Here is a 16,200-nt window from a genome sequence, read left to right as displayed (position 1 = left end):
AACCTTGGATTTTCAAAGTACTGAATTGTTGTGAGGCACAAGCCATGATATCTCCAGAAAACTGCTATTTCTCTCTTCAACAAGGGAGAGGACTATGTGACTTCGATGTAAAGTCAGAGTCCTTGGCTTCATGACACATTTGCCAAATCAATGAGAAATTTCATACTAAGATTAGAAGATAAGAGCTGCTATTTAGTCCCACATTGTAAGACCTTTGTTAATTTGGAGCCATAGTTACATAACTTATGCCATATTATCTGTTTTTAGTATCTTACAGGCTTTGTTTGATTTAAATTTTAGAAAAGTCCATTCTATGAACTTCATTCTCCATTGCAGGAATGGGGCCGGAAGGAGTTTAGTGATCTACCCAAAGTTATAACTGGAATAAGGAATAGATGTTGATTGGAATTCTGTCTGCACACTCCAACTTTTCTTTTCCTTTAAAAAAAATATGTTTTTACTAGAGGCCCGATGCATGAAAATTCATGTACATGAGGGGCTGGTCCTTCTCACAGTCTGGGACCTTTGGGGCATGTCCACCTGCTGGCTTACTCCTGATCCCTGAGAACAGATGATCTAAAAGAAGTAATAATAATCTCGGGTAAGGATTATTTAAAAAGGTATACATACTCTGTATTGTGTGCTCACCACAGAAAATAAGTCTCTTCTTGTCACCATATAGCTGGCCTTCTTTCTCTCTTCTACTGCCAGAATGTACTTTTCCTCTAGTAATCACTGTACTGTTGTCTTCGTCTATAGGTTTTTGTTTGTTTTCTTTTGTCATTTTTATTGCTTTAAGTTTTATATCGCACATATAAGTGAAATCATATAGCTGTTGACTTTTTCCATCTCACTTATTTTACTTAGCATTATACTCTCAAGATCTATGCATGTTGTCACAAATGTTAGTATTTCAACTTTCTTGTGGCTGAGTATAATAATATTTCATTGTATATATGTAGCACATGTTTATTCAATCAACTATCAAAGGTTGTTTCTATGTTTTGGTCACTGTGAATAATGTTGCAATGAATAGAGGGGTACATATATCATTGCAAATAAATGCTTTTAATCTTTTCAGGTAGGTACTCAAAAGTGGGGTTGGGTACGGGGCAATGCTCCAACTAATGGGACCACCTGGTCAGGCCTATTTATTTATTTTTGCTTTTGCTTCTCTTGACTTTAGGGTCAAATTCATAAAATTCTCTCTAAGACCAAGGTTCATAAATTCTGTACCTATGTTTTCTTCTATGTATTTGTGTTGGCATAACATTTTGAATAAAAACGGTATAGTCATGTACCAGTCAATGGTGGGATACATTCTGAAAATGCATCATTAGGTTAGGTGACATCATAGAGTCACTTACACACACCTAGATGGTATAGCCTACTGCACATGTCTATAAGCGATGTCTATAGCCTATTGCTCTGTAGAGGAGGAAAAGTAATTTACCTCTTACTTTTTAAAAATATATTTTATTGATTTTGTACAGAGAGGAAGGGAGAGAGACAGAGAGTTAGAAACATCTATGAGAGAGAGAGCCATAGATCAGTTGCCTCCTGCACACCCCCTACTGGGGACATGCCCACAACCAAGGTACATGCCCTTAACCGGAATCAAACCCAGGACCCTTCAGTCCCCAAGCCAACACTCTATCCACTGAGCCAAACCGGTTTCGGCTTACCTCTTACTTTCTGAATTTTTGGCTAACACGTCAATTTGGTGATTCTGCTCCATTAACAGATCCAGTGAATTCCCAATTTCATAAAATTGGAAGCAAAACAGAATCCTTTCTCAACCAAACTCCTACCCCCAATGGCTCACTTGTAAGGAAACAGAGCTAAGTACCTTTTCCTTATATTCACCAAAGTAACCTTTTCAGACATAAATCAGGGTCTTGTGGCACTAGTCCCCCCTCTGGAATCTGTGATAACATAGTGATATAGGCCTTGAGTTGGTTTGATAAGAACTAAAATGTCCTAACAGGTAGAAAAACCATTGATTATCATGGATCTCGTGACATAAAGCCCAGACTATCTACTTTTGGATGACTGATGATCAGAACTTTTAAAATATCTCATTGTAACACCAGCTCCAACCAATCAGATTAAACCCATGAGTTAATCACCCATTGAAGACTCCTATTCCAATTTCACCCATTAAAGCCAACTGCCAATAAAGAAACCAGGAGTTTGGGTTTTGAGCACTACCTTTCCTATTCTGCTTGTACAGGGCTTCCAATAAATTGAATCTAATCTCTCCACTGAAAATCTCATGTTCAGTGTGTGTGACTCACCTGGTACCTGGTGGACAAACTCTTCAGTTACAGAAGTAAATTTGGTTCTGACTTTGAGGTCTTTGTGCATTAATATAGAAAATGTTATTCGTTACTAAAATTAAGGCCAACCTTCTATGTTACACCATTGTATCTAAATTATATTAGTTTCATATTAATTATCCATTCTTTAATTTCTTTTGTCACCAAATTTCTTTAACATTTTCTTTCAACATTAGAGGTGAGAATATTAGTGTGTCTGTGCTATGTCTTTGTGTGTTTTGTTTATTTGAAAGAAAATCACATAGAAATGTACATCCACTTCCTACCTATTAGCGTTATTAGACATACTCTCAGTTTAAAAATCATTTTATTTATTTCTACCAATATCTATAGGAATTAAGTTTATTATTCCACTTCAAAAGCAGAAATAACAAAACAGAGGATAAGGCTAATTACATGGTTTATAATTATATAACAAAGCAATTAAAGCTTTTGTATGTTTTTTGAGTTATATATATGAACCTATGCAGTATAAACTCTTAATTTTTGCATAACACTTTAAGTTAGTAAATATTGCTGTTAACTACTAGTATGTGCAGTTTATTTTATGTTATACTCCAATAAATTATTTAAAAAATTCTTAGGACCAACAAAGAGGTTCAATAATGATACATGATACAAAATATGTAATAAACATTTGCATCTATATGAATAGTCAGAAGAGAAATTAAGAGAACAATTCCATTTCTAATTGCATCAAAAAGAATGAAATACCTCAAAATAAAGCATAAAACATTGCTAAAAATATTGTAAAAGACACAAATAAATGGAAAGATATTCTGTGTTTATGGATGTTCTGTGTTTAATATTGTTAATGCTCATACTATTGTTAAAGAGAAAACCACAGGCCTCAAGTGGCATCACTTCAGTTAAAAACCCATGATGATAAATCTAGATTTCATACTTGATTTAATGGAAGTTAAAACATCTCCCAGAAGCATAATTTTAATCAACCAGCCTTGAATTTTCTGGTCAAGAACCAGTAAGTAATCTGTCACATTGACCTCACCTCCTCATCCGAAACAGAAAGAAGAAGGAATCTGTCTGATAGAAATCCTTCCTCTCCTCTTCCTCAAAAAAAAAAAAAAAAAAAAAATAAAAAAATAAAAAAAAATAAATAAATTGTCATGGCCTCCAAATAATCTCTTTTTTCTCTGTTTCTAAGAGCTCCTTTGGCCCTCCCTCTTTCCTATAACAACCTTCTATTTTGTACATTTCTTCTGTGCTCCCCTTTAGTTGCCAGATAAGAACTCCTAGCTCTCCCTTAAAGAATTTAAAATTTGAGTCTTGCCAATACTAAGAGTTATCATCAGAGATAATATTTTGTGATCTATATCTAGGGCAGGGCAAATTTCTAATTACTGAACATTTTTCTTCTTATTGTCCTACAATGTCCTTCCTCCCTTCTGAAGCTCCAGGTGCTTTACCTCATCTTTAGCTCAGAATGTCATATAAATGGTACCTCACTGTCTCTTTCTCACTGTCTCTTTCTGTCTGTGAACCTCTCATGTATGCTTTCATGTAAATTCCACTGGGAGATAGATATTTGGTAATCAAGTTTTGCCAATAACTATGGCACTTCATGATTATTCCCTATAAATCTCAATCTATTGATAATGATGAAATAGGGTAGGAATGACTGGCCACTCTCATAGGTCCTATTACTTTTTTTGGACCAGAGTGAATATTGTGACTAGATGGATGCCTGTGGTTCTTATTATAATTGCCACAATTGGACCCTCACCTAAATAAGACAATAAAACCTGGAAATTATGTATGAAATATGGGAGCATGTTTGTAGCACAAGTAACTGACCAAGCTTTTTTCCAGAGACATCCATCTCAGATAATCATATTGCCAGTTGTGTGACACTGCTGTTACATAAGCACTCATGTTGCCACCACCCAAGAAGTTCTTTTTTATTTTTAATTTGATTTGGAATTTGAAATATATGCAATTTTATTTTTAAAGAGAAGCAATTTCTCTACAAGTAAAAGAAGGCACACATTAAACAATGGATATATCTAGTATGCAAAGTTTATTTGGAATTAAATACAGAATTTTTGTGATTTTCAAACAAGATTAACATATTATAAAATTCCCCTTGTGGGAAACCCTGAGTAACCTAGATGACTGACCACCAGGGTGAGCCTGCTTTTCCTTCCCCTGCCCTAACTCAAACTCTTAAGTTTTAAAGAAAAAGTGAATCCACCGAAGCCTATCCATCCTGCCTTGGATGTCAATACAGGGAGAGCCCTTCAGTCAAAGTCCATTTTCTATCCCTCTGTCTGTCTGTCTGTCTGTCTGTCTCTTTCACAAACACACACACACACACACACACACACACGCACACACAAACACACTCACTTTCCTGTGTGGCATGCTACATCTATGCGTAATAAAATTTACATTTTCATAGCTCTATGATGCTTGTTGCTATCATAATAAGGATCATAAGAATCCATCTAGTCATAACAATGGCTCTGGTTGAGGAACAAGTACTAGGACCCAGGCCAGTGCACAGGCATTCCTATCCTATTGCATCACTATCAAAAGAATGAGACTTACAGTGAACAATCATAAAGTGGACAGTATGAGGAAGATCAGTTAAGGTACTGATGTCCAAAGAATGAGGGAAACATGATGAACACAAGAACAAATTATTCACAATGATACATGTCATTTGAGAAGAAATTATTGTTAAGACATCAATGTTGCCAGTGAATTAAATGAAAAATTCCAAATATTTCTGATCAAGGTTGGAAAAAACTTTGTGAAGGTACAAAAACAAAACAAAACAAACAAACAAAAAACACAAAGGGAAGAACTGTCCATATAACAGACAAAGCAGAAAGCTTACTAAAATGGTTACTTAAATTGTATAGAAGAGTTGAAACAAACTAAGGAAAGTCAAGTACAGAATACAAGGCCCAAGTCTGAAAACTACAATCTGATGAGAGAATCTCAGTTTCTGGTTCTGGGTCTTGGAGCACTTTTTCTACCTCAGGATGATTGCCCCTTTTGTACCTGCCATCCCATAGACTCTTTTCAGGGCCCTCTTTATGTCCTTGTTTCTGAGACTGTAGATGAAGGGGTTCAGCATGGGTGTGACCACGGCATACATCACTGAGGCTGCTGCACTTGAGTGTGAGCTGTGGGAAGCAGCAGAGCTGAGATACACTCCTAGGCTCGAACCATAAAATAAGGAGACAACTGAGAGGTGAGAGGCACAGGTAGAAAATGCCTTATACTTCCCCTGAGCTGATGGGATTGCATGTATGGAGGACACTATCTTAGAGTAAGAGTAAATGATACCAGCCAGGGGACCACCAGCCAATAGTGCAATTACAAAATATATCACCATGTTATTAAGAAAGGTGTCAGAACAGGCAAGTTGCATGACCTGTTTCATTTCACAATAAAAGTGTGTGATTTCAATATCTGTACAGAAGGACAGCTGCAATACCATTGCACTTTGTAACAAGGAATTCAGGCCACTTATGATCCAGGATACCAGAACCAGCAGTCCACAGAGCCGGGGGTTCATGATGACCATGTAGTGCAGGGGGTGGCAGATGGCCACAAAGCGGTCATAAGCCATCACGGTCAAGAGGATGTCATCCAACACTGCAAAGAGTATGTAAAAATAAATCTGGGTGATGCATCCTGCATAGGTTATGACTCTGCTCTGTGACTGGATGTTCCACAGCATCTTTGGGACGGTGGTGGAGGTGAAACAGATGTCCACCAAGGACAGGTTGGAGAGGAAGAAGTACATGGGTATGTGGAGGTGGGAATCTGAGCTGACAGCCAGGATGATGAGCAGGTTTCCCAACACAGTGATCAGGTACATGGAGAGGAAAAGCCCAAATATGAGGGGCTGCAGTTCTGGTTCCTCTGAAAATCCCAGAAGAAGAAATTCTGAAATTGGGGTACCATTGCCTTGTCTCATGTGGTGTAGGTGACTAGCAGTAAAAAAGAAAATAAAAATAAAAATAATATGATCATTTTTTAAACAAATGGTTACTACTAACATAGTTGATATACTACAATTATATTTTGCAGTAAAGTAATTGATATCTATTTTTTTCAACATATCATTTGGTTTAAGATTCATACCTCAACCTATGATATCTCTGAATAGTGAATTCTTTCCTCCTCAAACCTTTTCCCTGAGGTGGTCATGGATTACACACGCTTTTTGTTTGTTTGTTTGTTTGTTTGCTTGTTTTAAAATCATTATAATTGAGACTATTGCAGATGTCCTTCTTTTGCACCCCATCACCCACTTTACACAGTTCCCACTCCACCTCAGGCCTTCACCGTCCTATGTCTGAGTCCACAGGCAATGCATATATGCACATAAGTTTGTTTTTTTGGCTAATCTCTTTCCTACTCTCCCCCTTCCCTCTGAGATTCATCAGTGTGTTTCATGTTTCCACACTTCTGGTTATATTTGGTTCATCAGTTTATTTTGTTCATTAGATTCTTTGTTCATTTATTTTGGTTTTTAGTTTCAATTATTGATAGATATATTTTTATTGCCTTTTTATTGTTCATGTTTTTGATCTTTTTCTTTACCTCTTTTTTTCCTTCTTCCCCAACTTCCTTTTCCTCCTTTCCCTCCTGTACCTACTTTTTCTCCTTCCTTCTTCCTCCTCTTCTTTTTCTTTTCCTTATTAAAGAATACCCTTCACCATTTCATGTAACACTGGTTTGATAGTGATGAACTCCTTCAGCTTTTTCTTGTATGTGAAGTTCTTAATCTTATCTTTAATTCTAAATGGTAACATGGGTGAGTAATGTAGTCTCAGTTGTAGGGCCTTGATATTCATCACTGATTATTTCTTACCATTCCCTTCTGGCCTGCAATGTTTTTGTTGAGAAATTTGCTGAGAGTCATATGGGTGCTCCCTTGTAGGTAATTAACTGCTTTTCTCTTGCTGCTTTTAAGAAAAAAGCTTTACTCTCTTTGTATTTTTCTAATAAATATATTTTTATTGATTTTAGAGAGGAAAGGAGAAGGAAAGAGAGAGAAAGAGAGAGAAACATCAGTGATGAAAGAGGATCATTGATCGGCTGTCTTATGCACACCCATTACTAAGTATGGAGCCAGCAACCCAGGAATGTGTCCTTGACCAGAATTGAACCTGGGACTCTTCAGTCTCAGGTTGATGCTCTATCCACTGAGCCAAACTAGTTAGGGCTACAGCTAATAATTGTTAATATCTTCACCTGATGGTGAAGATTGCAGTATCAATCGGTTGATGATGGTGGACAGATAATCAATATGCTGTAGGTAGAGAGCTTGGTGTACTTCCTTCTTGTTGGTAAATGAATGGTAACCACTGTGATGGGATGAGGCTGATTACTCTACCTGTCAAATATCTTTATTGCTTCCCCAAACACCTTGGTCTCCAATTCCACAGACATATTTCAGTTCCCTGTCATCTCTCCCATCTAACAGGTGGGCACCCCTCTAGCCAAATGCACACATTGACTCTGAGAGAACTTTAATGCTGATCATTGCACTCTCTGATTAAAATTCCTCCCCTAGTCATACCTCACCGGGGATAGAAGCCAAAATTCTGTAGCTTCAAACACAGGGCTCACGTGTCTGTGAACTTTCAGCCAGCTCCACCCTCACAGAGCCCTGGCCTCCCTCACACTGTTCTCCTAAACACTGAGCTTGACTCCAGCTTCACATGACACCACAGCTTTCTATGCCAAACAGCAATGTTTTCAGGAGAAAACTAATTTAGCATACTAAATGTATTAACTATGTATTCGCCTGCCCAGCAAACAGATATGGCAGTCGCTCAGCTCTGAGCTGGCCTGGTTAGGCTCTCAGGTTACCTCAGGGAGAAATTCTGGGATGCCTTCCTTGTATCTTCCCACAGCATCTGCTGCACTCTCAGACTCACCTGGATGGGTCTCTGGAAGGAAGGGCTCCTAGTAGAATCCTGAATTGTTCCCTGATGGTTAATGTTGGAGACTGAATCTCTGTTCTCAGACAAAAGAGCAGGAAGGAGTCAAGCCTTAGTCTCAGAGTCACACTTGAAACTCCAAAAGAAACGAATACGTTCTTTTTCAGCCTAAGGTTGCACATGTTGTGAGTCTGCCTCATAGGAGATATTACTCCTCCTTTATGTGCTCATTAGAAAGAGATACCTGTTGGTATTGTTGCTCCCACTTCTGAGCCCCTGGTTTCCCAGTGGTATACCCTGGTCTGTACAGAATGGAAATATTTCCTGCCAATTATCTGTTCCCAAGGGACCTGGTTAGATGTTAAGTGAATCATGTTTTTGTTACTTCTTCTTTATGATCCTCTTGAGGTCTCATCTCCAAGCACCTTACCCAACTTTGAGTTACATTTTCTCACAGGTCCATGACTGAGGAAAATAGCTTGGCTAGGAACCTTGGATTTTTAAAGCACTGAATTGTTGTGAGGCACAAGCCATGATATCTCCAGAAAACTGCTATTTCTCTCTTCAACAAGGGAGAGGACTGTGTGACTTCGATGTAAAGTCAGAGTCCTTGGCTTCACGACACATTTGCCAAATCAATGAGAAATTTCATACTTTAAAAAAATATATATTTTATTGATTTTTTACAGAGAGGAAGGGAGAGAGATAGAGAGCTAAAAATGTCGATGAGAGAGAAACATCGACCAGCTGCCTCTCGCACACCCCCTACTGGGGATGTGCCCGCAACCAATGTACATGCCCTTGACTGGAATCGAACCCGGGACCTTTCAGTCCGCAGACTGACATTCTACTACTGAGCCAAACCGGTTTTGGAGAGAAATTTCATATTTATATCAGAAGATAAGAGCTGCTATTTAGTCCCATATTGTAAAACCTTTGTTAATTTGGAGCCATAGTTATATAACTTAAGCCATGTCATCTGTTTTTAGTATCTTACAGGCTTTGTTTGATTTAAATTTTAGAAAAGTCTATTCTATGAACTTCATTTTCTATTGCAGGAATGGGGCTGGAAGGAGTTTAGTGATCTGCCCAAAGTTATAATTGGAATAAGGAATAGATGTTGATTGGAATTTTGTCTGCACACTCCAACTTTTCCTTTCCTTTAAAAAAATATGTTTTTACTAGAGGCCTTGGGCATGAAAATTCATGCACATGAGAGGGTCAGTCCCTCTCACAGTCTGGGACCCTTGGGGCATGTCCACCTGCTGCCTTAGGCCTGATCCCTGGGAACAGATGATCTAAAAGAAATAATTATAATCTTAGGTAAGGATTATTTAAGAAGGTAATGATCACATGAAAATTCACTGTCAGCAGGACTGAGGAGACTGGCTGTTGCCATCTTGTGGCTGTGGGAGCCACCACCTTGTGAGGGCATGATGGTGAATTATTGCCTCTTTATTATATAGGATTGATTTGAGAGAGAGAGAGAGAGAGAAAAGGAGAGGGAGAGAGAAGCACTGATATGAGAGAGAAACTGGCTAATAATATTATGCACATTTCTGCCAGAACCAGTTTTGTTCAGTAGATAGAGCGTCAGCCTGTGGAATGAAAGGTCCCAGGTTCAATTCCAGTCAAGGGCATGTACCTTGGTTGTGGGCACATCCCCGGTGGGGTTTGTGTAGGAGGCAGCTAACCAATATTTTTCTCTCATTGATGTTTCTAACTACCTCTCTTCCTTCCTCTCTGTAAAAAATCAATAAAGTATATTAAAAAATTATGCACCTTTCAAGTATACAAGTCTATAATACATCCTCTGTATTTTGTGTTGTGTGCTCACCACAGAAAATAAGTCTCCTCTTGTCACCATATAGCTGACCTTCTTTCTCTCCTCTACTGCTCCCATGCCCTTTCCCTCTAGTAATCACCATACTGTTGTCTTCATCTATAGGTTTTTGTTTGTTTTCTTTTGTCATTTTTACTGCTTTAAGTTTCATATCTCACATATAAGTGAAATCATATAGTTGTTGACTTTTTCCATCTCACTTAGTATTTTGCTTAGCATTATACTCTCAAGATCTATGCATGTTGTCACAATGTCAGTATTTCAACTTTCTTGTGGCTGAGTAGTATCTCATTGTATATATGTAGCACATGTTTATTCAATCACCTATTAAAAGTTTAATAGCAGGTACACCCTCTATATACCTGGGACAGACTTAGGAAATGCCTGAGCTACCACATTAACTACCTTGAGATGCCTGAGCTACCACTCTTTAAGAAGCTGTTAGAACGGGAGATAGTCAGTTATTGGAGGTTGCCTGGAAAAAGCCCAGTAAACGGGGTCAAGTTGTTATGCATATTTAAGCCTTTGTGTTTTGCATTAATCAGGTCCCCTTTCCCACTCCTGTCATGTCAAGGAGACATCCTTATAAATGGAGTTTTTTCTTTAAAAAAGTATTTTTTTCATAGAGGAAGAGAGAGGGATAGAGAGTTAGAAACATCAATGAGAGAGACATTGATCAGCTGCCTCCTACACAATCTCTACTGGGGATGTGTCCACAACCAAGGTACATACCCTTGACCAGGATCAAACCTGGGACCCTTCAGTCCACAGGCTAACCCTCTATCCACTGAGCCAACGTCTCTTATAGAAGGCAACTTGTATTTCTACCATGTCTGCTGTTTTTTAAAATTAATCAGTTTAAAAGAATAGTTATGCCAAAAAGACATATTTTGGGGTGACAAACTCTGTTCCCCTACAGCGCCTAGGCTATAAACCTGTTTAGCATGTTATTGCACTAAATGTTATAGGCAACTGTAACATAATGGTAAGTATTTGTTTCTAACAAATACTGCTGTAATTTGTTATAGCAGAAGCAGGAATATAATTCATTTATTAAGATAACAATTTTTTTTTGGAAAAAATGCAATTTTAGCTCTTAATTCATTCTATTAACTTTCTTTGGTAAGGGCATTTGTGTTGAAATTTCACATTAAGTAGAAGAAAAAATTATAAAGTCAATTGGTGATTCTGCTCCATTAACAGATCCAGTGAATTCCCAATTTCATAAAATTGAAAGCAAAACAAAATCCTTTCTCAACCAAACTCCTACACCCAAAGGCAACAGACCTGAGGACCTTTTCCTTATAGTCACCAAAGTAACTTTTTCAGACATAAATCAGGGTCTTGCGGTACTAGTCCCTCTCTGGAATCTGTGATACCATAATGACATATACCTTCAGTTGATGTAATAAGAACTAAAATGTCCTATTAGGTAGAAAAACCACTGATTATCATGGACCACAGTGACATAAACCCCGGACTATCTACCATTGGATGACTGATGATCAAAACTCCTAAAATATCTCATTGTAATACCAGCTCCAACCAATCAGATTATACCCATGAACTGATCACCAATTGATGACTCCTATCCCAATTTTACCCATTAAAATCAGCTGCTAATAAAGGAATGAGGAGTTGGGGTTTTGAGCACTAGCTTTTCCAATTTCCTTGCACAATGCTTCCAATAAATTGAATCTAATCTCTCCACTACAAATCTTATGTTCAGTGTGTGTGACTCACCTGGTGCCTGGTGGACAAACACTTCAGTTACAGATAAATGGAAAGATATTCTGTGTTAATGGCTATACTGTGTTTAATATTATTAGTGTGCACATTATTGTTAAAGAGAAAACCACAGGCCCAAAATGGCATCACTCCAGTTAAAAATCCATGATGCTAAATTTAGATTTCATACTGGATTTAATGGAAGTTTAAACCTCTCCCTGAAGCTTAATTTTAATCAACCAGCCTTGAATTTCTGGTCAAGCACCAGTAAGGTAATCTGTCACGTGGGCCTTCCTATCCCTCACTGAAAGAAGAGAGAATCTGTCTGATAGAAATCCTTCGTCTCCTCTTCCCACAAATAAAAGATTTCATGGCCACCAAATAATCCTTCCCTCACTCTGTTTTTAATAGCTCCTCTGTCCATCCTGCTTTTGTATAAAAATCTTCTATTTTGTACATCCTCTATGTGTCCCCTTTTAGTTGCCAGATAGGAACTTTTACCTCTCCCTTAAAGAATTTTAATTTTGAGTCTTGCCAATAATAAGAGTTATCACCAGAGATAGCATTTATTGACCTATATCTATGGCAGGGCAAATTTCTAATTACTGAGCATATTTTCTTCTTATTGCCCTATAATCTCCTTCCTCCCTTCTGTAGCTCCAGGTGCTTTACCTCATCTTTAGCTCAGAATGTCATATGAATGGTATCACACTGTTGCTTTCTGTTTGTGAATCTCTCATGTATGCTTCCAAGTAGATTCTACTGGGAGATAGTTATTTGGTAATCAAGTTTTGCCAGTAACTATGGTACTTCATAACTATTTCCTATAAATCTCAGTCTATTGATAATGATGCAGTAGGTAGGAATGCCTAGGCATTGTCCTGGTTCTACTACTTTTTCTGAAATTAGAGTCAATATTTTGACTAGATTGACCCTATGGTCCTCATTTTAATTGCCACATTGGATCCTCATTTAGATAAGACAATAAAACCTGGAAATTAAGTATGAAATACAGGAGCATGTTTGTAACTCAAGTACCTGACTAAACTTTTTTTCAGAGACATCCATCTGAGATAATCATATTGCCAGTGGTGTGACACCGCTGCTACATAAGCACTCATGTTGCTGCCACCCATGAAGTTTTCCTTTTAGTTTTAATTTAATTTGGCACTTGAAATATATGCAATTTTATTTTTAATTAGAAACAATTTCAATACAAGCAAAGGAAGAAATTCACATAAAGAATAGATAAATCTAGGAAGCAAAGTTTATTTGGAATTAAAGACAGAATTTTTGTGATTTTCAAACAAGATTAACATATTATAAAATTCCACTAGTAGGAAACCCTAAGTAAACTAGAAGTCTGACCACAGGGGTGAGCCTGCTTTTCCTCCCCCTGCCCTAATTCCAACTCTTATGTTTTAAAGAAAAAGTGAACCCACAAAAGCCTAGCCATCCTGTTTTGATAAAGGGAGAGCCCTTCAGTCAAAGTCCATTTCCTATCCCTCTGTCTGTCTGTCTGTCTCTCTCTTTCACAAACACACACACACACAAACACAAACACACACACATTCACTTTCCTGTGTGGCATGTGGGCATGCTACACCTGTGCGTAATAAAACTTACATTTTCATAGCTCCATGATGCTTGTTGCAATCATAATAAGGATTATAAGAATCCATCTAGTCATAATAATGGCTCTGGTTGAGGAATAAGTAGTAGGACCCAGGCCAGTGCACAGGCATTCATATCCTATTGCATCACTATCAAAAGAATGAGACTTACAGTGAACAATCATAAAGTGGACAGTATGAGGAAGATCAGTTAAGGTACTGATGTCCAAAGAATGAGGGAAACATGATTACTTACAATGATACATGTCATTTGAGAAGAGATTATTGTTAAGACATCAATGTTGCCAGTGAGTTAAATGAAAACTTCCAAATATTTCTGATCAAGGTTGGAAAAAACTTTGTGAAGATACAAAAACAAAACAAACAAACAAACAAACAAACAAAAAACACAAAGGGAAGAACTGTCCATACAATAGACAAAGCATAAAGCTTACTAAAATGGTTCTCAAATTGTATACAGGAGTTGAAACAAAGGAAATTCAAGGACAGAATACAAGGACCAAGTCTGAAAACTACAATCTGATGAGAGAATCTCAATTTCTGATTCTGTGTCTTGGAGCACTTTTTCTACCTCGGGATGATTGTGCCTTTTGTACCTGCCATCCTACAAATTTTTGTCAGGGCCCTCTTTATGTCCTTGTTCCTTAGACTGTAGATGAAGGGGTTCAGCATGGGTGTGACCACAGCATACATCACTGAGGCTGCTGCACTTGAGTGTGAGCTGTGGGAACTGTGCAGTGGTTCCCAATGAGGGAAAATCTGAAGGTAGGCTGCTAAATACTTGCAATACCCAACACAAATAATTATGTCACATTTAGAAGGTAAAAAGATGAGCCCTTCTCCAACTTCACAGTGCTTATTATTGACTAAACAATATTATTGACTGGGTGTTTCATCACCAAAAGGATTTATTCAGGAAAAAAAAAGTATTGCAACTCATGACAACTCAGACATGACAAGCTACATGCACACTTTAGCCTCTGTGCCAAGATGGAGGAGTCCTTATAAAGGGAAAAGGAAGAGCGAAGGGGAATTTAGAACCATAAGGTTTTATCAACATAGAGTTCTTCCTGTAGGGATCTCAAGATTATATACAGTGTGAGAAATTCCATTGGTGCTAGCTTCTCCCATTGACCCTCTTGATTGGTTATGCTTGATTAAATTCCTATTAGCCTTTATCAATATGAATCATCCATGATTGTAGGGCTAATTCAACTGATTCAGCAGGTGCTGGTGGGCCTGGAGCATCTGCATTTCTCAAAAGTTCCAGGAAAAACTGGTTTGAGGTCCTAGTCTGAGGACCACTCTTTGAGTAGCAAGGTTTGGTCCTGTGGTAGAAAAAGGGGCAAGTAGTTGTAGGCCATCTTCACCAAAAATTGTGTTTGCCTAAGATTTTGAAAGAAAGATGAGCAGCCACACACTGCTTACCAAACAGGGATATGTTCTGAGAAATGCATCCATAGGCGATTTTGTCATTGAGTGCACATCAGAAAACCTAGATGGAAACCTGGAAAAATTAAGTAATCCTGAAAATACCACCTTAACCACCATCGTTAGCTGAAGACAGAAAACGGTGTTAAGGGAGGGGAGTCAGATAGGGGATATTACTAGGCAAAGCACAGTAAATGGGTAATGTTGTTATGCAGGTTAAAGTAATTGTCTTTTGCATTGATCTGAGTTTCTAGAAATAAGGTTACCACCTCCCCATTCCTAGTACAGGCTCAGACAGCACACTCCTTTGTGGGCTGTGAGCTCAGACAGGATGGCAAGGGGGGCCGGGCACATGGAGCTTGTGCAGACCCCTAGGCTGATGCAGATTGGAGGGGAGGGTTTGCCCCAGGAAAGATGGCACTGGTCTCAATGTGGCTTCTTCTATAAATATTTGGTTGCAAGATTTCTGTTCAGCTGTTTTCAGTTGGATCTCCAGGTTGATTGTTGTTTAATTTGAACTGTGATTCCAGTTCAGGGCTGGGAGGAGGAGAGAGCAACTTCCACCAGCTCTGCCGACATCTTCATCAACAATTCTACATTAAATCTTTGTGTTTACATTTCTACTTTTTAAAAAATTTCACTTTAATTTAACCATTTGTTCTTTTAGTTCCTATTCCCTCCAATTTTTTAAGTTTTCTTTCAACATGGAAGATGAAAATTTTAACGAGTTTGTGTTGGACATATATGTGTGTGCATTTATTAGAAAGAAATTCAGATTAAATGTACACACATGTATGCATACATATACATCTTACCTGTGAAGGAGATCTTAGACTCACCAAATACTTCTAAATATTTTATTTATTAATGAAATTGACTGAATTAGGCTTATCACTCACTTCATCACCAGAAATAAGGAAGCAGAGGATCAGGGTAGTTATCTGTACTCTTAATTTCTGTATGGTGTCTTTAATTCAGAAAAGTCCCCATTTTAAATACATTCAGTTTGAGAGCCAGAAGGGACAAGATGGCGGCTGAACAGAGGGACTTGTTCTGAGCCTGGTCCCAGAACAGATAGAAGCAATGTCTGAGAGTCGCTCAGGGAGTATTGATTGGCAAGCTAAGGGGTAGCAGAAATCTAAAGGAAGGTAAGAGTCCCATGGACAGGATTTCCTAACCAAGCAGCCAGCACTGTGGCGGCAGAGACCTCTCCTGGAGCTATGGGCTCAGAGGGAAGGCTGCGCCATCTTACCAAGAAAGGAGGATCTTCTCTGAGGCCTGAAAAACCCACAGCAGAG

The 16,200-nt window shown here is 38.2% G+C and overlaps 1 protein-coding gene across 1 annotated transcript; it reads right to left on the bottom strand.

Moving 5' to 3' along the window:
* Positions 1-5,337: 5,337 nt before the first annotated feature.
* LOC118706559 (olfactory receptor 7A5-like) lies at positions 5,338-6,298 on the bottom strand. The gene has a single exon (XM_036415983.2). It carries the CDS (start codon positions 6,289-6,291, stop codon positions 5,338-5,340), a length of 954 nt encoding a protein of 317 aa, XP_036271876.1. The 5' UTR covers positions 6,292-6,298.
* Positions 6,299-16,200: the final 9,902 nt, after the last annotated feature.

The sequence above is a fragment of the Pipistrellus kuhlii genome, unplaced genomic scaffold (genome assembly GCF_014108245.1).
Source record: "Pipistrellus kuhlii isolate mPipKuh1 unplaced genomic scaffold, mPipKuh1.p scaffold_m20_p_52, whole genome shotgun sequence".
NCBI classification, from domain to species: Eukaryota; Metazoa; Chordata; class Mammalia; order Chiroptera; family Vespertilionidae; genus Pipistrellus; species Pipistrellus kuhlii.
The sequence above is the reverse complement of the archived record's forward strand: the minus strand, read 5'-3'. Positions and strand labels throughout refer to the sequence as shown.